Here is a 25,344-nt window from a genome sequence, read left to right on the forward strand (position 1 = left end):
GATAAACAATTTTGCAGCTACATTTATTAGTGCTATGTGTTGATAGGAGATGCAAAACAACCTGTGTTCTTTACCTAGTCTTGGGATAAGAGATATATTAGCTTCTTCCTTGGTCGTGGGAACTCTACCATCTTCAGCAACTGCGTTAAATATGCTTGTATATTTGGCTACAATCAATGAAAATGTTTGGTAAAAGTCACCCAGAAAACTGTCAGGTCCCACGGCCTTGATAGTATTGAGTTCTTTAATGGCAGTTGTACTTCCTCACCTTATAGTGGGCCCTTAGAGTTTCTCGTCGCTCAGCTGTTGAGTAAGGTTGAGGAGTATTTTGCAAGTAGGTAGTCTGCTTGTCCCCTTCAGCAGAAATCACAGAGAAAAGTGAGACATCATAGTTTCGGAAGGCCTCACCTTAGCTTCCTCGCTAGTCAGGAAAACCCTCACCAGAGAGTGAATTTCCTGGTCACAACTACTGTAAACCGTCGGTCTCAGTTAATTGGCTAAGAAAAATTCTATATTACTGTCTTGACACTACAATGTTTGTCATGTAGTTCCTAGGAATACCCAGGACCGGCACGTTTAGGATGAATTAAACTGAGGGCTTCAAACCGTTTCCGGACACCCCACAGGATACGTCACCCATTAGAGAGATAGCTCTAAAGTGCCACTACCACCCCTGTATCTTACAGTGGTGTCTGTAGTTTCTAGTAACCACTGAACATGACAACCCTGATTCCTCAGGGATCATGGAAAACAGTACAGCACTTTTCGCTCAGTCACTCGTGCTAACTTATTCTCAGGAAATACACAGGATGGCGATTAGGACGTTTCAATATGTATTTATTGGTCCAGCGTCAGTCTTGTGTAAAACATATTTGCTGTGACAATCAGGAGACAGAAGCATACGAAAGAAATTGCAAGTTCTAATATAGTAAACTGTAGATAAATTTCTACCACAGTGCTAAGAAGATGAACATATATAGTTCAGATGAAACCGTAGCACTTGCATAATCATATAATGCGCGCCCTACGTAATTTGCCTTAATATACCTGGACTCGATATGTAGGTGTAGCATGTATGTGTATATATATATCAGACTGTCTTTATGCTCAAGTCCGATGCCCCAGATGAAGCTACGGCGAAACGCGTCGGGTTGGACTGTGTTATTTGTGCACTGTATTGCCGGAAAGGCTGCTGTTTCCTGAATAAACGAACTGTGGCAATACTTATCAGTGAAGTGGCGTCTTCTACAGCAGGCGACTTTTGTGGTTGGATATATATATTTATTTATATATATAGCCAAGAATCCCCTAGGGAAGAACCAACCCGCTCACCTGATGGTAGAGAATGAAGGACCTCATCTATGCTCCGAGGATGACACCCGCAAGGTGCGTCAGACTGCTGCATGCCGAAGATTCAGCATTCAGGACCCCGTGTCAGCGTGGAAGGAATTCTCCTCTAATTTGCAGGGTGAATGAGGGTCTTATATACTAGAGTGGTCGCTCCAGGGTTTCTTCTAGAATCGATTTGTTTTGAAAACAATCATAAATGTTTTTAAAACAATCTTAAATGTTACTAAAACAATGTGATCATTCACAGCGGGTCTGTTGGCCAAGGATGAAAAAAGTGGGGATCCTTATACAGAATAATTATGCAGTGCCCAAGGACATGTTTATGTATGTCGGGTACAGGAATTATGATAAAATACTAAGAGCCTGGTGTCGAAGAGACAGTAGCAAGCCACGAAGTAAAAGGGCACCTGTTCAGAACCGTTATTGTCAAGTGGATGGGACAATGTATGTAAAAAGGGGGCATACATGACAGGACTAGCATCAAACATGTTGTTTGATGCAAAGTAGAATCAACTCTGCCCTATTGGTATATGTTCACCTGCCTGTGACCTGCCTGTGACCTGTCTCAAATGTTTAAAGATGGAACCTAAACTATTGTTTAACATTAAACACCCACTAACATACACAAGTTGCTGATCCCTTCCAACAGAAACTTAGTGCTTCTTCCAGTCACCAGTGCCCATCTCAGTTAGTGCAATAGGGACTAATGTTCTTTTCCAGACTAGGTACAAACGATGCAAGAGAGCTGCAGGTCTTAAAATCGAGGGCAAAAATATTGACCGGCCAAAATATTGGAAAGGTAAGTATAGATTCAGTATTCTTAACTCCTCATAAACGTACTTTAAAGAGATACATATCCAATGAAATCAAACTTTATTGTGTATCAGAGTCACACAAAAAAGTACATATACCATATGATGGAATCCATTATATGCATGTCTAAAAAACTCTATTTAAAACAGGGAAGAGCAAAAATAGGGAACTATACAAGCATTGTCTTTCTGCAATAAACTGCTGACTTCAAGAAAGACAATATCCTGAAGCATGCCTCCCCATCACCTGAAAACTTTAAAGTAGCGTAAGACCACCCTGCACTGTGCAAATATGCGTGTAAAAAAAAGAATTGTTTAACCTACATAGTATAAAATTTGCAATAGAAAATAAAGTGCAGAACGGATTTCATGGACTGACTGTCCTGTTCTGAAACTGAATAGTAAGGACCTTTCCCATTGACCACGTGTCAATAACAGATAGGATTCCGGACCAAGACTCATTTTTATGTGGTCATAGGTTTTTATAGTAGGTTTCTCTAATTCTGTTTCTCCCTACATAGCCACGTGCTTTCCAAAAATTGGATTTAATCATTTGTTTGTCGGCAACACATACTGAGGTCAGATTGTCAAATAGGGGGAATCGCCAAACACACAAAAGCCATGGTATGCGGAGTCCTTCGTCACTAGAAAAACATGTATATATGAGACAAGTATTTACTCGGTAAACAACGTTTAACCTGATACTTTTACAACGCAGGAAATCACAACGCGTTTGGTACAAGGACTGTGTTGTGTTTCCGCATACCATTACTCCGCAAGTCGGAACAACGACTTGCGGAGGGGGGTGGGGGGCAGGGGTGTTGGATTTAAAATCCAACACCTTCCTTAGTGTCCGCACAGACTGGAGTTGGAATAATACATTATACTATTCCAACATCCAGCGCCCCCCTCCGCAAGTCATTGTTCTGACTTGCGGAGTAATGGTATGCAGAATCACAACGTGGTCATTGTAACAACCGCGTTGTGATTCCCTGCAGGGGAAAAGCCAGCGGAATAACATCATAAATTCATATACTCTCCCATACAACCACTCTCCCATACAGTCACTAACACACCCACTCACTCATTTATAGAGCCACTCACGCAACTATTCATGCACCCATGCAGTTATTCATGTACCCTATTACTCACCCCCACACAGACACTTATGTACCTGCTCAGTCACCCATTCAGCTACTCATGCACCCTCTCGTTCACCATTTACAGCCATTGACACACCCACTGGCTTTCCCATACAAAAACTCACACAGCCACTCACTCATGCATACAGTCTCTCACACACCCACTCCTTCTTCTATGTACTACTTACACACCCACTCACTCACCCATACAGGCACTCCCGCAGCCACTTACCTTAGTATAAATGTTTAACACTCAGTAACTTTTAGAAAACACACCGAATACCTGGATGATGTCATGAGTGATGTCGTCAGTAAGGTAATTTGAGATGTCATCAGTGAGATCATTTCAGATGTCATGAGTGATGTCATTAATGATGTCACGGCCATGTCATGAGTGATGTAATATGTGAGGTCATAGCAGTGCAATGCTATGCTATGTTATGTTATGTTATAGTCAGCTCAGCTAATTATAACTGCTGAATTTCTCTGGTTTTGTACGAGTGAAATGAGAGCCTAACTATAACGTCCCTTTAACCTTTGTTTTTTCAGTGAATTTGTAAGTTTTTTTTTAATTCTATTCCTTAACTACAAAATCTCTGTAGCCTTTGTTTTTTTAATGAATTTTTAAAGGTTTTTTTATTCTATTTCCTAACTATAACATCCCTGTAACCTTTGTTTTTTTCTGTGCATTTCAAAGGTTTTTTAATGTTAATTCCCACCTATAACGTCCCTGTAAGCTTTGTTTTTTTCACTGAATATACATACATTGGTGTGGAGTTAAATATAGTAAACATATACTTCGCTATATACTTAACTTTACAATATTCTAGTAGACAATATTGTGGCTCTGATATTTTGGCAGGTGGATTTTTGAACGCCTTTATTATGGTACAAAACACACTAGGCAAAGAGGTAGCAAATTAGTTACCTTTTAGCCATGTTCAATCTACATTTTTGTAGTTGGTCTAAAAAGTGAAAATACACATATCTCTCCAAGCAACTTGATAATAGAATTATTTTCTTTTAGGTTGATTCACTTTAAATTTCATACTTATTGTGTTTTCAGAAACAATTTTAAATCATGCACTCTGTTGCGTAGTGCCATTCATTCATCACACTTCATGCGCTAGTGAATGACTTAGATTTGAGCTTGGGGATAGGAAGATTTAATTTACAAACGGTATTAGGCTGGCTTTCCAATCTACGGTATTATCTCTAACACCACGGCCATCTGCCCTTTTTCCTCTTTAGTAACCCAATGTAACCATGCCAGTCCCTGGCAGCAACAGTGCATACATGTTCTTCACACAATGGGAGAAAAGTTCCAAGTGTGTTGGAACTAAGTTCAGTTTTTTCAAAGGTGGTCTGTTTTCAGAAAAAAACAAAGGTGCTAATAGGTTTGCAATGGCATGGTGGGCCAGCCTTCCTTCCAGATGGACGGATAACTACCGGATTGAAGCGTGTCGTTAAACGCATTGCACAGGAAATCGGCCAAAGGGTCTGGAGCAAGTATGAAGGGTGTTCAAGGGTCAGATGGAGTGCCCGATAGTAGGCCCAGCAAAAGTTCCTTCGTTTGCTGAAACGTGATCTGTGGAAAGGGGGTGAAGAGATTCTCCCCGGAATCCTGAGTTAGGTCCACAATGGCCGGTTCCTCCCCTCCAGAGGGGACGAGGTCTTGAACAATCTTAAGGACCTCTCTTTTTTATTTTAATTGTATTTTTTATTGTAAAAAGGGGACACCAATACAATCTTTGTTATTACGTGACATAACATAGGAGGAAGCAGTAATAATAATGCATTCCAATTCATTCCGAGTCCTTACATAAAATGGGATAAAATATGTATTGTTTCTACGAATGGAGAGCAGCCGCACAGTCTGTATTATAGCGTATCATTGCTAGGAACAATAATAGAGATACATTCCAAATCATTTCAGACCCTAGCATGGAATAAGCATTGAGTCTTCGTAAGCGTCCTTCTCTATTCTAGAAAAGTAGACCAGGTTAATCTAGAACCCTAGGCGTCTTCGATACAACCACATATGGAGTCAAACATTTTCAGGGAGCAGATTCCTCTTGCTCTAGCCAAGGTCTTCTCCCTTTCAAAAGTTTCTCTCACAATTGCCCACTTTCAGCTACTGAGGGAGATTTAGGGGAAATTCAGCCCCTGGATATAGCAAGACGAGCCACCACCAGCATTATTGAGATAATGCTAATATGGCCATAACTATCCCCTTTACAGCCAGGCATAATTTCGGCCTCTGTTAGAGAATAGTCGACTCCTAGTCTTAACTTCATGGCGGGGGTTATCTTCTTCCAGAATATGTCTAAGTCAGGCCAAGTAAAGAACATATGCACAATGTAAGCTGCATATAATCCTTATTTGGGGCATTTGCTGTGGTCCCCTCCCGGTCCCCCTTCTTGTCCCCCCCCTTTAAGCCCACCTAGCAATCTTCTCTTGAGTATAATATAGTGTGCAGATCGTATGGAACTGCTTCAATCTTGGGCTGACAGAATGTATTGACCTGTCTATAGTACCAAGCACAGTCTTGATTGCTTCAGAGGTAACATTTCTTCCCAGTTTTCGCTCCATCTTGCTGCCAGCTTTTTACAACCATTCATTCTAAGCTGGCACAAACATTGATACATCATGCCAATTGCAGATCTCCGGTTCTGCCCAGGTACGCATTCCCATACCGCTGAGCTTGAAACTGTTAATAGTGCCTGGCGTCTCATTAAGTAATCCCTGATCTGAAGGTATTTAGAGAACATCTAGCGCGGGGTATCAAATGTGAGCTGCAGACTTTCAAATGACCGGAAGCCATTATGGTCATACAGGTGGCCCAATTGATCAATGCCGTAGCTTGTGCACCGCCTGCCAGCAGAGTCCTGAGATACCTCCGGAAGTATTGGGTTACTCCATAGAGGGAGATTTTCGTGAAGAGAGATGGTACATTTGGCTACGATTCCCTGTCATATATGTACGCTATCCCTCATGGTCTTAAAACTGACTTATTTAAAATAGTTAGGGTCATTGACTCTATGTAGGAACATTCGACTAACAGGTCCCAAGGACAAAAGATGCTCAAAGTCTTGTTTTTCGAAATTCAAGAGGCTAAGAAGTCACCCACAAACGCTGCCCTGTAGTACATTTTAAAATCCGGGAGCTCTAGCCCACCCTCATTGTAGGGAAGTTTTATTAGCCTTATTGCCGTCGTCATTTTTTTGTACCCCCAGATAAAACTGCTCAGCACCCCATCTAATTTCCAAAAAAAGGAGCTGGGGATGTGCAAAGGAATTGACCGAAATAAGGACAAATATTTTGGGAACACCTTCATTTTTATAATGTTACACTTCCCTGATAAGCTAATTGGAAGCTTATGCCAGCTTCTCAATTGCTTAGTTAAGACTTCCAGCAGTGGATCGTAGTTTAGTGCAGGAATGTACTCAATCTTTGGAGAAATGCTTATCCCTAAGTAAGTGGCTTTCGAGCAGACACCGGAAATAGGTTGCTCAGGCTGGAAGTTAAGAAGCACTTGCGTCTTCTTGACAGTCAGTCTGAAAACAGAAAAGAGGCTAAATGTATATATAGGTTCTATTGCAGATGCTGGATTGATGGTAAAGGCGGCTATGTCATCTGCATAAGCGGTGACTTTCAGCTGGCGCTGCCCTGTAGTCAGAGGAGATATCTGTACATTATCATGCCGCACCCTAATAAATGGCTCACTTTGTTGCACAAAAAGCAGAGGGGAAAGGGGGCAGCCTTGTCAGGTACCACACCAAATTGGGAAGAGAGATGTTTGTAAGATGGCATAATACAGTTTAGCCTAGGGTTTACTGTACAAAGCTTGTATCCATTTGCAATATCTCCCTCTCAGGCTGTATGATGAAAGTGTTGCCCACATATAATCCCAAGCAACCCGGTCGAAAGCCTTTTCGGCATCTAGCAGAACCATATCCAGGCTCAGCGCTGACTTCCTAGCTAAATCAAAGACCCCTACTGCTGTGTTGACATGAGCCGTGGTGTCTCTGCCCTGTATGAAGCCGTGCTGCTGGCTGGAAACTAAGCCTGGCATCAAGGGAGCCGGCCGGGTGGCCAGACATTTAGCAAAGATCTTAGCATCTGCGTTATAAGGGATAACGGCCAGTTAGAGCTGCACTCCTCAGGTGGTTTGTCCTTTTTCAAGTAAAAAAACTATGTTTGTCATGTTCCATGACCCAGGAACCGGGCCCTTAGATCCTATGAGTTGAATAACCTCTCCCAGGAAAGGAACCAGAGCACTCTTAAAGGCTTGATAGAACTCAGCTGGCATTGAGTCTTCTCCGGCCGCTTTCCCCGATGGTAACCCAGATAGTGCCTCACCAATTTACTTGTGTGAAATTTTTTGTTCCATCTTAAGGACCTTTTCTTGAAAAATAGACGGCAAGGGATATGAGCTCTTCCGAGAACCAAGGGGCCGAGGATTTCATTCTTTTAATGACCCAGTTTTTATAGGGAGCAACAATTTCTAGGGCCTCATTAATCCATTCACGAAAACCCTATGCAGTGGGAGGGTGTGTACTATTCCTCACATGGGATACCGTAGCCAGAGCGGACTCCCAGTTTCCCGCTGTGATTTTATTCATGCCCCTGCAGCGTATATGCCTGGGAGAGGGGCCTTTTTTGCCCCTGATATGGGGTGGTAAAAGAACTGAACTCAATCAGCCTGTGATCAACCCAACTAAGGTGCTGGATTGCCTCAATGCCGTCCAGAGTGTGACCGGCTGTATGGGTTGGAGAATGAACCAACTGCTCATACCCAGGGTTGTCATAAGATCTAAAAAGAGAGGTCCTGACTATTATCAAAATGAAAATTGAAGTCTCATAGGATGGCATAATGAGCAATGGTTGCAAACGGTTCCAAGATTTTACACCAAGTCCCTGCGAACTTAGATCGTGGACCAGGTGAGCGGTATATCAGAAGGCCTGAAAAGGTGAAGTTCTCAGATACCTTAATCCCAAACAAGGCTACCTCCAATGGATGCCTCGGTAATTCTCCATGGGGCTAAGGGTATAACTGAAGATCTCTCAAGCAACTAAGGCCAGGCCACCTCCTCTCTGACCTAAATGGTCACATCTGAGAATAATGTAACACTGCATCTACCAAGTCGGAGTCAGAGTCACCCGTAGACCACGTCTCTGTGATAAAAAGGCAGTCCAGGCTAAGTGTTTGAATGGTCAAGGCAACTTAAAATGTATGTTTGGGCATGGAACGAGCGTTCATTAAAGCTCCTCTGAATAAACCTAGCCTTGGGCCCCACCTTGGTCTCAGCCCCTGTCCAGCTTTCTTCCCCCAGCCCCAGGGCCCTACTGAGAGAGCCAGAGGCGGAGGCCACACCATCGATAGGGCTGAGTTGACAGTGCTGACAGTGCTCAGCCTCCCCTGTAAATAAGCTAAACTTCTCCACACATGCCTCATGCTGAGTCTCAGGGCATAGCTGAAGAAGTTGGGCCCTGAGTAAGTACTTGTCAAAGCGCCTTTGTCCCCAGAGTTAAAACAGGCAGCATACCTGGCCACTGGTGCCGTCCAGGCATGGACGGGCGCAGACAGGCTTCTCCTAGGTGCGCCTTTGTCGCGCCCCTTGCGCGCCTGGGATTCCATTTGCTTAAGTATCCCAAACCCAGAAGTTCTGAAAAGCTGGATCGCCAACCACCAAAATGGCAGCCAGGTAGGGGGCAAAGTGCGAGTAGAGAGGAACTCTCTCCGCTCAAACAGGAAGAACCGGTGGCGGACCAGAGAGTCATGAAAAGCAAAGAAGGTAAGATTCCCCCTAGAAGTGAGGGGGAATAGAATCACACACCAGCACAATGTAGGAATAATGAAAGAAGAAATAGAACCGCTGCCAGTCTCAGACGTCAACTAACAAAGTGTTTACCTGAGACGCCTTAAATGTACTTAAAATATATTTAAAATGCAATACCTCACAGGCAGTCACAAAAAAGATGTAAATTATGAGAACAGGTATTGGGATTGCAAGTTTTTTAGCTAAAGCTCTAACATTTTCATCCCTCGCCTATGCACACTATACGTTGTAGACAGAGCGTACCCTAAGGGGTTACAACAATTTAGGCTTGCGGTTAAGATATTTGCACTGTATTTAAAAATGTTGTATTTTTCTTCAAATAATTTTTTTTTTCTATTAAATATTTCGCTTGGAAACGTTAATGCCCTTTCATACAATCTATGCCCCACGGTATGCATATACCATTCATGTGTAACTTGTAAGTTGGTCTTTCAGGGTACACAATAATGGGAAAACGATGCAGATAAGAAAACAAATATAAAAAGAGTCCGGCATTGAATGCATCACTTATTGAAATATTAACTCACACTATGCTTGAAAAAGTAACTGCTTTAGCCATTAAACGAAAAGAAAAATAACGTACCGTATTCCTGCTTACTTCCGAGTTATGAGTCACATCGCATAAAATGATCATTGTGAGCACTAATTTAACAAAGGTTCTGTGCCACAGTTTTTTGGCTGAGTGTAGCTTTCAATAGTTGAAGGCATGGAGCAGTGTATTTCCGCCTTATACAGTATTAAATGATTGTTTGTCACTGGAACTTTAAAGGATTTACTGCTTTTCCCTTGAAATGTGAAAGTGTTTGCTGACATCCTTGCAGTAATTACATAATGCAACAGATCAAAACACACTAACGTAACACAAAGCAAAATAGGAACACACCAAAAGCATAACTAAGCATCAAAAGAGAATCAAAGCATAAAACAACAACGACAGTGAAACATAATAAATCCATGCCACATGCACACAAAAACAAAACAGCAGAAAACAATGCAAGGCATGATAAACACAATACAATGCAACATAACAAATTTGAACATATGTTCTTGCCATATATTATAGGCTTTCATGAAAAGGTGGTAAAAGGTATCTGTGCCAACATCTAGCTAAGTTTTTAATAGTGCAAGTCGAAAATTGTAGGAAATGACAATCTTATATGTGATGTTGCACCATATTTATTCCCTATCTGTTTTGCTGGTGTTAGAACTCTGTGCACTTTAATCCAGCTAACAAGTAGAAAATTGCTAAAGCTCTCCCTTTAATTATGGTTGAATTGGCATACTCCTGCTAATTAGCATACTTAACTTGCCTATCAGTCTCTAGAATAAGGTACAATGTGTACCCAGGGTCTGTAAGTTAAATGCAATTAGTGGACATATTGTGCCATCCACCACGGTGGCAGTGCAAACATGGCTGCAGGCCTACGATTGTAGCCTCACTGTAACAGAGTAAAAAACTGAAATTTGATCTGGCAAAATAACCCTTTGGATAACGTCGTCTCTATGTAGGCCTTGTAGCCCACAAGGTGGGGTGTATGGTATTTAAAATTAGGACATGTAGAAATTTAATGTTAACGTCTTTACAGTGACTACACCCAAAATTAACTTTCACTGTAAGAGAGCTGCCAGGCCCTCAGATAACACTTAGAATTGATATCAAAAACTAATACTGTATCTCGGGAATGGACCATCTAGAAAAATAATTAAACAACTATTTTAATACTTATAAAAAAATCCAATTCAATGGCGAAGTCGATTAAGCAATAATTGTTAAGAAATATTAAGGAAAATTAACTTTTAGAAAGTTACCTTTTCCCTGCCTGTAGTTCTTGGAGGATAATTTGCAATGCATCTTCCACTTCTACTAGCCAGTGATTACCCTTGAAAATCAAAAAATTGACTGACCTAAATGGACAGATATGACTCTGCTAAACTCAGCAGAATATGCAGAGTGGGTGCTGTGGGAATCCTTTTTTTAAATGAAAATGTCAAAACTGGCTTGAGTGTCAAATTCTGCTTGGCATGTCAGCTTGGTCCACATATAACACTTGGGTCACACATGAAAGGAAGGCTTTATACAGAGGATTTCTTTGTTTTATGTGTGTTTCTTTCTATATGGATTTGTGTATATTGGATGTCAATGGCATGTGGTGACCAGCTATGGCATCTGATGACCACAAGTGGTATTTAGAGGCCACCTTGGACATATTGCAATACCCGGACATTTGGCATGCCTCGGAGACAGTGGGCATCCTAAAATTCTTCCACTTAATAGGTATCCTCTGGCATCTTGTGGCCACCTCTGGCATCTGATAAGCATCCATAGCATATAGTAGCCATCCCTGTTTTTTGGTGTGCATCACTGACATAATGAGGCCTAATATGCCCTCAAACTCTGTCATTTGGTGGCCATTCTTGAACCATTTTATTGCCACCGTAATGTCTGATGGCAACCTCTGGTTTTCAAAAGCCATCCCTAGCATATGGGGGATATTCCCAGAATAGATTGGACATCCCTTGAATCTGGCAACCACAACTGATATCTAATAACCAACCATGACTTCAGGTGGCGTACCACCTGGTGGACAGTCCATGTAATGGGGACCACCCCTGCTATCTGGTGGACAAATCTTCACCATTGGTAGAAAGCCTTGACTTTTCATTGGCACCAAGCCCATGGTAGCCACCCCAGATTCTGTTGGGCTTTCCAGGTTGCATAATGTGGGCATTACTGCTATCTGATGGTCACACCAGATATCTAGTCGTCACACATAATATCTGTTAGGCATTCCTTGTATTAGGTGCTATCCTCCCACTGTGGGTGCTTATGCCTGGCATCTGGACAGCATCCATCTGATGATGACACATATATATGAAAGGCAATGCTGGTCCTTTGGGGGAAGTAGTAAATGTGAATACCTAATGAAACTAACAAGGTGATATTTGGAAATCAAACCAGGTTATTTAAAAAAGTGAAAAACACATTTTTGGATAGAAAAATAGTTTATCAGAAAATAGCAATCTTTTATTTAGGGGAAAATGAGATTATGTGACAAAAATAAAAGTCATATATAAGAGAGCAAAATGCGTGTATTTTCAGAAAATATATTTTTCAGCAAAAATGTTTACTTACCAATGAGAAACGGGTATCTGAAGGCAAACAATACTGTATTTTCCAAAAACAAGAAATTTGTATTTGTTGTCAAACTGATTACTGATATTTAATTAATAATTCAGTCTAAAATGGGACACCAGGGGAGTATTTTCCATTATACAGCTAATACTAAATGCAAGAGCTGCTGAATGAAAATTACATTCATAATGGGTGATTATACATTTTTTGCCCACTGCGAAAATGGTCATGATTGAGGACTCCCTCATCCAGAGCACAGGATTATGTGCTACCACCAAGTTCAAGAGCTAAAGGGATTTGATGATGGCTGAGACTACTTTCCATGCGCATGATTACATCGAGCTATTTCCAATATACCTTTTCATACATGTTTAAATGAAGAAATTCACACGTAAGTGGAATTAATCAAACAAGAAGACTCACTCACAGGTAACTCCTTTCTCCAGATTTTCATAATATCCACAAAAGCATATTTGCTGCAGAAGATTGTGATGAAATCTCTCAAATGCCTTGACTTCTTTCAGGCGTGTAAAGATGATGTCTACATCTTCACTCGAGCGTTCAAATGGTCTACAAAAAAGAGCATTGTTAACACATTCTTGTAGTGAAATGAGCAAAACAATTGTAAATATTCAAGAAGCCAATATTAGACTCTGGTTTTGCACATTAATCTTTTATACTATCCTTCAAAAAAAATCATAATTTCAATCTTTTTATCACAAAACATGCATTGGAGCACCTTCAGTAGTCGTACCACGACGGCAGGAGTCTCAGGGGACTCACGTCTTCTGCCCCTGGTCACATAATTTTGCATAATCTGTCAGCGCGGTATTGGGCTGTGCTGGAAAAGCTTGCACTGCCTAATCTGTTAAAAAAATAAGGACAGGGGCCATAAGTATTCTCAGTAGCCTATCGCTAGTGCTGGTGAAATCCAGAGTTCCAGAATACCAAGGCTTTCTTATTCTTATGCCTTTTTCTTCCTTCACCTTGTACTTCCTACCTCTTTAAATCACTCTTGCAGGTTCTTTTTATTTACATTTATGCTTTCTCCCTTTGCCACTGCTTTCCTATGTTTCTCTTCCACTTTCAGTCAAAGTAAAATGGGAAAAAAATAAGCCCTGGTCCACAAAAATAAATGTTGGTGCCTAGCATCCCCTCGAACACTGTCTCATTGGGGTTGGGGTGATAGGCAGACAAGTCAGGGAGTACCAGTGGCGTAGCTAGAAGTACTGCCACCCGGGGCGACCCCTATGTTTGCAGCCCGGGTGCAGGTAATAGCGTGGGGATGGAACTTATTCTGGGGGGAGGGGACCGACGGACTAATTGTTCTAGATCTCGGGGGAATGCTGGTTGCTGACAGACATGACTCGTGCTGCCCGGGACGGACCGCCTCCAACCCGCCCATTAACTACGCCACTACGGTGACCGGCCTTTGTAGTTTGTTTAGGTACTTTTGAGAGAGTGCGTAAAAAATATCTAACAATGCAGTTATATTTTCTTCAGTCCGGGTCATAACCTACACCAGTATCAAGCCATACGGGGAGTTAGAATAGTAAATGCACATTCCATCATGGTCAATGGCTGTAAGTGTTTCATGGGGGCGAGAGAGATATATGTGTTTTTTCATCTCTCCCCCAAGTACGGCTGCTGTCCATATTTACCAGCTGTGTGAGTCTCAGTGATAAATGATACATTTTAAACTATGCAAAAAGCAAAACGCTTAACTGTGTCAATAAATGTTTAAAGGTATATAGTTGGAATAGACTAGTTCCTGATGAAAGTTTAGGTTCTGTATTTGTTAAAAAGAGAGAATGGATTAAGGCTATTAAGTGTGCTGAATTAATTGGGAATGGAAATATTACACACATCTTCTGGGTTTTGTATTTTTGTATTGCCTACTTCGTGTGGTGGAGATTATTCTGCTTAGAACTGCTTTTGAACGATCAGCACATGGTTTAAGGTGACGAGTATTGTAGTGTACTGCGGGTTTGATGTCAATTTTCGTTTCTACGCAAAGGTAAATGTCCTGCTATTGGACATGTAAAGGCTGTGGAAAAGGGAACCATTTTGTGACAGTTTGTAAAGTGAAGGAACAAATAAGTGTGTCACTGTGCACAAACAAAATGGCCACAAGAACATTCCAGAAGCAACATTTGACGCACACCCACAAGGCCAAGAGGCGATACCAATTGAGGCAAATCGACACTGAACACAGTCAATTGTCAACTAAATCATTGTCAACCAGTTCTCCCGCCTCAGTATCAAGTGAAAGTGAGAAAGGAACTATGCCAATGTTTACTTTAGAGAAACATGCGCACTTCGGACTGGCTGCATGCGAGGAAAAATAACAGGCAAAGAAAAGTTGACGTGTCAAAGCACCAAAGTCATACAAACATTGTCCGAGGATTACAATACAAACAAATGGTTGTTCGATACCTTTCATCATCGACAGTGGGGCATTGATGAACATAACGTCTGAAGAGAAATACAATAGACTATGTCCATTGCCCCAACTTATGCCATCAAAAACCAAAGTGTACATATGGGCAGCATCAACGTCCATAAAAAAAGTCAAGCTTCACTTGTAGTGACAATGAAACACAAGAAAACGAAGGTGCAAGCACCCATCCACGTGCTTCAAGTTACAACATCAAGTGTCTGTCTGCTCAGCTTCAGCACTGCTGCTGATATGGGACTGCTTTCCGTGAACTACAAAATGAATGCTCACCATGAAATAGGAAGTCAGTTCCCTTCGTTGTTTCATGATTTGAGAAAGCTTAAGACTACAAAAGTAAAGTTGTCTATTAATAAGGACGTCCGTCCTGTTGCTCAGAGACATAGGCAAATTACTTTTCATGTAGAAGATGCTGTTGAAAAAGAACTTGAATCATTACTTAAGCAAGACATTAATGAGTTTTCAACTGAAGAACTTCTCTCGCCTTGATTTAAATAAAGGCTAACATCAGTTGGAACCTGAGAAGATTGGAGGTATATTACGACCTTTTCTAAATATGTTGGTCTGTTTCCATACAAGAGACAGTTTTGGTATGTGATCGGCTGCCGAACTTTTCCAAGACATCATTCGACGTATCATACAGTGTGCTGTGAATGAATTTAATTATAGCAATGACACATTTCAGATTTTCGGATCTACACAGAAGGAGCATGATAAAGCTCTCACACAAGCATGTCATTTGCTTACTGATGCAGGTTTAACTTTGAATGCAGACAAGTGTGAGTTTCACAAGACAAAGTTAAAGTTCTTTGGCCATATCTTTTCAGATGGGGGTATGACACCTGATCCTGTAAAAGTACAAACCCTGTCCAATGCTGATCTCCCACAAGAGGTTTCTATGATACGTTCATTTCTTGGAATGGCCAGTTACTGTTCAAGATACATACAAGACTTTGCTACTATAAGTGCTTCATTACGAGAGTTAACAAAGAAAAACGTTTTATTCAAGTCATCACAAGAATGTTTGAGAACTTTCAAGAAAATCAAACAAGCCATTGAAACTGCTACTGAAATGACCTACTTCAATTCAAAGCTTCAGGCAAAGGTTGTTGTTGACACTAGCCTAGTCGGCTTGCACAGCAGACATCCACATGCTCGAAGGCATATTGTAGCGTATGGCAGTAATGCGTACTCACAACCTGAGAAAGAAAGCTTAACTGTGGTGTGGGCTTGTGATCATTTCCATGTATTTCTGTATGGAAAGCCTTTTAGGCTGGTAACTGATCATCAAGCTTTACTGACTATCTTTGGTAACCCCAAAACAAAAATGCCTCCTCACATTGAACAGTGGGGACTATGGTTACAAGAGTACAATAATACCATTGTGGATGGATTACAACCCTGCTGACTACTTTTGGAAAGTGCCGATACAAGGTCAAGGTACCTCCATCCAAGATGGCTGAGGCCAACATTAACTTCATAGCAAAATCAAATAAGCTAGCTGCTATATCGTTAGCTCAGATCACCATTGCCACGAGCCATGACAGTGACACGGAGAAGATGAAAAATATAATTACACATCAGTCATGGAACCGACACACTTGAATTTTCACCAGTGATGTTGAGTACCAAATATACAAAAACGTTAAAGATGAACTGTCCATAACTCTGGAAGGAATTATACTGCAAGGGTCGAGAATCTTGTTTTCGGAGAGTCTGCGACAGAAAATAACTGAAGTAGCTCATGAAGGACATTGTGATATTGTTCCTACCAAAAGAGCCCTCCGAGACGGAGTTTGGTTTCCATATTTAGATAAAAGGGTTGCAAAGGACCTCAATGGCCTGTCTTCTATGCAACTGCCTTTTCAGAAATATTACTCAACATACTCTTTCTTAACATGTCCGAACTCCTGGAGTATGCTTGAGAGAGAATAGCACTTGATTTCTTTTCTCCACTTGATAATGGACATCATCTGCTGGAAATTGTGGAAGACTACTCACGTTTTTCCATCAAAAGAAGATCTCTCATCCACAACTCAAGAGCGAGTCATTGAGAGACTAGGCTGGATCTGTGCCACATAGGCATTCAGCCATTTTGAAGTCTGATAAAGGCCTACCTTTTAACAGTCGTGAATTCAAGGATTTCCATGAGCATCAAAACATAAAGCATCAGAAGAGAACACCTTTATGGCCCCAAGTCAACTGGCTTGTTGAGCGTTTTATGAGTACGCTAAATAAAACACTATTGCGTGCAATTCTTGAGAGGCTCAGTTTAAAAACTGTATTGAATTCCACCCAATGAGCCTATCGTTCAACACCTCACTAAACCACAAGGGAAAGTCCGGCAACTTTGATATTCAGGAGAGTAATGACAACCAAGTTACTTCAATAGACCAGCAAAATGAGAACACAACTCATACAAAGGGCCTGGTTAACAAGCAGAAAATTAAACCTATGCAGACAAGAGGCAACATGCAAAGAACATTGAGTTTAAGAGAGGTGATAAAGTGATTGCCCGGCAAAAGTGAAGGAGGAAATCTGATGCTCCATATGATGCTGAACCTTTCCACATAGTGTCCTCCAAGGGACACATGGCGACATCCCAAGCGTCATGGAAACTCATTGACTGCTGTTACCTCTTCACCGTCATCGAAAATCTCTGACACCGAAGATGACAATTCCCAGCTTCAAGTAACCAGATAAGGTCACATAATTAAAGAGCCAGGAAGGTTAATTGAAGAGATGTAATTGTACATATACGTATATGTATATATAAATACACACACACACATATATACTGATTTGTAAACATGTTTTATATTTTATTTAACAGAGGGGTAGATGTAGTGTCTTGTGAGCTTTTTATGACGGAACCCTTTTGGCTCCTAGTGGACTCCACAGAGCAGTGACGTAGGTGTCAGAGCGGAATGCAATGAAAGTTTGTTTTAGAATGTGGACTTCGCAGTTAGACATACATGAATGACGTTGTGTAATATTGAGCTCTGTGTAAAGCATAGTCATCGGCAGGTACCTAGGCCAGGAGGACACTACAGGTATCTCAGCATATGTTTTTTAGCAATCAGGACTTTTTTCCTGCAGACCATAAATTCAGATTGAACATTTTGTTTCATAATGTGGTTTGTGGTTGTGGTTGTGTATGGTTGTGTGTGTGTGGTTGTATGTGGGTGTTGTGTGTGTGTGTGTGTGTGTGGTTGTGTGTGTGGTTGTGTGTGGTTGTGTGTGTGGTTGTGTCACACAACCACACACACATAACCACACACAACCACACACACACATACAAACAACCACAACCACACACAACCACACAAACACACAACCACACACACAACCACACACAACCAAACACACACACAACCACACACACACAACCACACACACAACCACACACACAACCACAAGCACAACCACACACACACAACCACACACAGCCACACACACACAACCACACCCACACAACCACACACACCCACACACACAACCACACACACCCACACACACACAACCACACCCACACACACACAACCACACACAACCACACACACACACATCCACAACTGCACACACAAACACACACAACCACACACACAACCACAACCACACACACAACCACACACAACCAGATCCAACCACCCACACACACACAACCACACACACACACAACCGCACACACAACCACACACATACATAACCACACACAACCACACACACAACTACACACACAGCCACACCCACAACCACACACACACAACCACACACAACCACACCCACCACACACACAACCACAACGAGACACACAACACACACACACACATAAACACACAACCATACACACAACCACACACACACAACCACACACACAACCACACAACCACACCCACAACCACACATACAAACAACCACAACCACACCCAACCACACACAAAACCACAACCACACACACAACTACACACAACCACACACACAACCACACACAAAACCACACACACACTCAACTACAAGCACACACACAACCACAAGCACACACAAAACCACACACACAACCACACACACACAACCACAAACACAACACACACACCCACACACACAACCACACCCAACCAGACCCAACCACCCACACACACACAACCACACACACACACAACTACACACACAGCCACACCCACACAACCACACCCAACCACACCCCCCACACACACAACCACAAGCAGACACACAACACACACACACATAAACACACACAACCACATACAACCACACACACACAACCACACACACAACCACACACACAAACAACCACACACAACCACACCCACACATACACACAACCACAACCACACCCAACCACACCCAAAACCACAACCACACACACAACTACACACAACCACACACAACCACACACACAACCACACACAAAACCACACACACACTCAACCACAAGCACACACACAACCACAAGCACACACAAAACCACACACACAACCACACACACAACCACAAACACAACACACAGAACCACACACACAGCCACACACACAACCCCAACCACACACATAACCACACACAATCCACACATACAACCACACACACCCCCCCACACACACAAGACCACACACACAACCACACATACAACCACACACACGCACAACCACACACACAACCACACACACACACACAACCACGCACCAACATGGAACCCCCACACACACACAACCACAACCACACACACAACCACACATACAACCACACACACACAACCATACACACACAACCACACACACAACCACATACACAACCACACACGCACACAACCACACCCACAACCACACATACAAACAACCACAACCACACACACACAACTACAAGCACACACACAACCACAAGCACACACAAAACCACACACACACAACCACAAACACAACACACACAACCACACACACACAACCACACACACACACCCAACCACACACACGCAACCACACACACACATCCACAACCTCACATACAAACACACACAAACACATACACAACCACACACACAACCACACACAACCAGACCCAACCACCCACACACACACAACCACACACACACAACCGCACACACACACACACACACACAACCGCACACACATAACCACACACAACTACACACACAGCCACAACCACACACACACCACACCCAACCACACCCACCACACACACAACCACAACCAGACACACAACACACACATACACACAACCACACACACAACCAGACACACACAACCACACACACAACCAACCACACACACACACACAACCACACCCACACATACAAACAACCACAACCACACCCAACCACACACAAAACCACAACCACACACACAACTACACACAACCACACACAACCACACACACAACCACACACAAAACCACACACACACTCAACCACAAGCACACACACAACCACAAGCACACACAAAACCGCACACACAACCACACACACAACCACAAACACAACACACACAACCACACACACAGCCACACACACAACCACAACCACACACATAACCACACACACAACCACACATACAACCACACACACAACCACCCACACACACACACACACACACACAACCACACACACAACCACACATACAACCACACACATGCACAATCACACACACAACCACACACACAACCACACACACACACACACAACCACGCACCAACACGGAACCCCCCCCACACACACACAACCACACACACAACCACACACACAACCACACCTAACCACACACACAAACACACACAACCACACACACATAAACACACACAACCACACCTAACCATCCACAAACACACACAACCACACACATACAACCACACGCACACCACACACACAACCACACCCACACATACACACAACCACAACCACACCCAACCACACAAACACAAACCCACACTCACAACCACACACACACAACCATACACACACAACCACACACACAACCACACACACAACCACATACACAACCACACACACACACAACCACAACACACACAACCACACACCTACAACCACACACACACACACAACCACACACACAACCACAAGCACACACACAACCACGCACACAACCCCACACAGACAACCACACCCAACCACACAACCACACCCACACCCACACACCCAACCACACACACACACAACCACACACACAACCACACACACAAACATGCACACAACCACACACCCACAACCACACACACATAACCACCCACAACCACACACACACAACCACACACAACCACACACACAACCACACACACACACACACAACCACACACACACACAACCACACACACACAATCACATACACAACCACACACACACATCCACAACCACACAACCACCCACACACACACAACCACACCCACAACCACACACGCACAACCACACCCAACAACACACACATAAACACACACAACCACGCACCACACACACACACACAACCACACACACACACAACCACACACATAACCACACAAAACCACACAACCACACACACAACCACACAACCACACACACAACCACACATAATCACAAGCACATACACAACCAGAAGCACACACACAACCACACACACAATCACACACACACAACCACAAACACAACACACACAACCACACACACAACCACACACACAACCACACACACACCCACACATACAACCACACACACGCACAACCACACACAACCACACACACACCAACACGCAACCCCACACACACACAACCACAACCACACACACAACCACAACTACACACACAACCACACACAAACAAGCACACACACAACCTCACACACAACCACACCCACAACCACACCCACACACACAACCACACACAACACACAACCACACACACAACCACTCACACACAACCACACACACACAACCAACTGCACACACACAACCACACACATACAACCATACACACAAGCACACACTTAACCCAACACACAGACCACCACACACACAAAACCACAAACATAGAACCACACACACAACCACACACACACAACCACACACACACACAACCACACACACAACCACACTGTCAGTACACACTTTCACCTGACACCCTCTGTCGTCAGTGCACGCTTTCACCTGGCACAAACACCACCAGCCGACAGTGCACGCTTCCACCAGGCACACACACAGCCAGCCGTCAGTGCTCTCACACAGTGATGTCATAGCATACAAGTAGATAAATGATAATGAAAACAACATGCAAAATATACAAATCAAATAGCTGAAGAAGGGCAAGAGCTATACATATCAAGTAAATTAGGTAGATGATGTTCAGGAAATGGACAAATATTACTGGACTAATATAACAAGGTGAATTGGAGATCAAGTGCCGGTGACAGTTTAGGATCCTCAATAATAATTGAGGAGGTGGATATGGAGGTATTTTTTGAAGCTGAAATAGGAGGGGTTGCAGCGCAGGTATAATGTGCTGCCCCCAAGACAAACACAAGTTTGCAACTTCCCTGGGGGCAGTGCATTATTCTGCATCACTCTGCACCAGACATACCTTATAGAAGGTAATCAGAATCCACAGGTACTTGAGACACCAGAAATATGGTAGACTCTCTCAGGTCCAGTGAAATTCTCGTGAGGCCAGTAAGCATTTCACTGGTCCTTAGTTCTGACACTAGAAGCATTGACGACTGTCTCAGGTCCAGTAAAATTCAATTGAGACCAGTAATCATGGATGTGGCTTCCAGTTCTGCTGCAATGCCAGACAGTAAGGCAAATTTCAGAACTGCTGCCAGATTTTACACCCTTTTTACTATACAGAGAGTGGTGAGGCATTATTGGAGTATGGTAAGAGCAAAACAGGTGCAGGAGGGAAACAAGAGAGTAAGGGTACACCTTATGTTCGACGGGTGGGGAAGTTACATCAGTCTGAAGGAATCTGTTAGAGGTCATCAGCAGACACCATGTATATGGAAAGGCTTTGGAAAAGACAAGCAGGAGAAGGTATTGGAGAGGGAGTGCAACTCTCAATGTACATTTTATGATGAGTGTGGACCTCCGAAACAACTTATTCAATCCCTCCACAGACCAACTATATTTAAGGGCATATTTGAAGGAGAGAGATTAAGGGGAGGTGGCACGGACAACATGCAGATGTACGTGGATGGTGGCATCAACAACAGGATGTCTAGATTGTATTTTTGCCATAAACAAGTCGCGCTCCTCCACATTACTCTGCTCTCAAATTTTTCCATACATTGTAAGCATGCAGCATTTGTCTAGTTTTTCCAGCAGGTGGGCACCACATTCCTGTACTCTCACCTTTCTTGCTTTTTCTCTTCTCTGGTTCCCTAATTTCTGAAGGGTTTATGGAGGGCTTACTTGTTTGTTTGTACTATTTATCATCTTCTTTCATCTGGAAGTCTTAGTTCACCTCTGTCTACTGGTGTTCCATGTCTATATCCTAGTATGTGTGGGACTCATAACAGCACAATCTGCCAACAAGCAATACCAATTGCTAATTTTACTATTTTGTTACTTGTTTACTCACCTGGCAGTTGTGTATTTATTTGTAACAAATATCCAAAATATCTGCTGAGCTTGATGACATTGATATGTGCAGTATTTCTTTTTTGCCCTAATCACCAACTGTGATTCATTTGTTAATATTAGAAATGGTCATGGCTTTGAGTTTGTGCCTCATTTTTGGACTGAATTGATTGAACTAATTCATACTGTACATTATAAATCTAAGTTACCATCCTCGAATGCATAGACAGATGGAGAGATTGAATCAAAATATTTAACAATACCGGAGATGTTTTTATTGACACATCTAACAGAATGGAGCAAGTGGATTTCATTAGCAGAATTGGCACACAATAATGCTTTGTCTAGTTCTATGGGCACTTCTCCTTTCTACTTTACCTTTGGGTTCCATTGTCATCTATTATCAGTTAGTATTGCTCCTTCACATGTAATTTACATTTCTCATTTGTTACAGCACATTCAAACCATGACATTAGTGTACAAACATTTTGTAGCAGCAAAGACAGCTTATAAGAAGTTACAAGATAACCACAATAACATCTTAGTGTAAGAAGGGGGGAAGGGTTTAGTTCCACATTCATTTTTACTTAATATTAGGCATACACCCAAAGTTTCCCCCTAAATTTGTAGGTCCCTTTCAGACTCTAAAATTTGTAGCAGTCAGACTGAAATTTCCTGGCAAGCGGTGAATTTATCTAGAAGTACATGTATCTCACAAGAAACCTGCTGGAACTACTAGACCAAGTCTCAGCTTGGTGTGGGGTAGGTGTGGGTCCCCAGCAGGATCGCCCTCAAAGTGCCCTCAGTGGCCACACCTCGGGCCCCGGCAGCTCCCCATCCCCGCGCCGCCCAGCCTTGCTCTCCGGCCTCCCACCGCCTCTGACAGCTCAGCTGTTTAGGGCGTTCACCCGTAAGGCCCTCCAAAGCTTTGTTTCTGCTCCCTCCGCCCCCTCCAACCCTCTCAGCCGTCGCTACAACGGCCGGTCCCACTGCCCTGTCTGTAACGGATGCTGTGACGGGCCCCCCCCCCTTGTGTGTCTCCACTTGGATAGCTTTGGTGTCGCACCTGGGGGGCGTCTAGGAGCAAAAGTAGGGGTCCCAGACAACAGGTGCAGTTTAGGCCCGCGGATAGGTGGCCTCGGGCGTGGGGTTGAGTAGGGATTAAGTGTGCGGGGGTGCCCACGCGCGCAGCACGGGCCATTTGACCCCGCAGTTTACGACACCACAAGACATGACAAGACAAGATCAGCATCCCTGACCCGGAGTTACGCTGGCCTTACACGACCTTCAACACGACTTTCGACGTGACCCCCTATGATCTTCTCACCCTCAAGGATAGTCGGCAACACAGAGAGCGTCCTGAAGAAGGTCTATCTGCCCTAGTTCTCAACCCCAGTGGCCTCAAATAGCTTCGTCCAATAACAGAAGCGATGAGATCTGGGAAAATAAGAAAAGCCCCCCCGGCACTAAAACGGGAGAAACACAAACAGTCGGCAACTGATGCGGAGCGCTTCCCGGACAACCACACTAATTCATTGGCAGCTACAGTCATTCAGACGGTCCCCAAGTCGGCATTAAATGGACGACATCTCATTAGCAACAGCAGTACGCCCACCTCTTGTGTTCCACCCATGAATGGTTTAAAATCCCTCACCCTTTTGGATTACTTCAAAAAAGTTCCGGGTTGGGCTAACCCTGCAACTCTCCTTCAATCTTTAGAGGTAACCAAGCCCCGCGATGCTGAGCAATCGGCAGAGCTAAGCACACTTCTGCCACAAAAGTTGTCAACCTCCACCGATAAGCCTGCCCTAGTTCCGGATGTGTTCATCTTTGGGTCCGCACCCGACGATCAAAACATTGTCTTGGAGGGCGCTGTGAGGGTTACTCAAATCCCCCCACTAAGCTATCAATTTTCATTAAGTCAGCCCCTACCCCTTCACGACGAGTATATCCAAGAGGCCACTCCTTGCTAAGCACCCCCAGGGAGTCTGCCTTATAACCCAAGCACCCCAGCA

The 25,344-nt window shown here is 43.2% G+C and overlaps 1 protein-coding gene across 1 annotated transcript in view; it reads right to left on the reverse strand.

The window, feature by feature from the left end:
* Window positions 1-25,344, reverse strand: part of RAPGEF4 (Rap guanine nucleotide exchange factor 4) — a 980,403-nt gene that overhangs the window by 816,611 nt on the left and 138,448 nt on the right. The window contains exon 2 of the mRNA XM_078681557.1: window positions 12,708-12,850. Within this exon, the coding sequence (XP_078537683.1) occupies window positions 12,708-12,850 (143 nt within the window). The remainder of the gene's footprint in view (window positions 1-12,707; window positions 12,851-25,344) is intronic.

Source organism: Lissotriton helveticus, chromosome 3_1, assembly GCF_964261635.1.
Source record: "Lissotriton helveticus chromosome 3_1, aLisHel1.1, whole genome shotgun sequence".
NCBI lineage: Eukaryota > Metazoa > Chordata > Amphibia > Caudata > Salamandridae > Lissotriton > Lissotriton helveticus.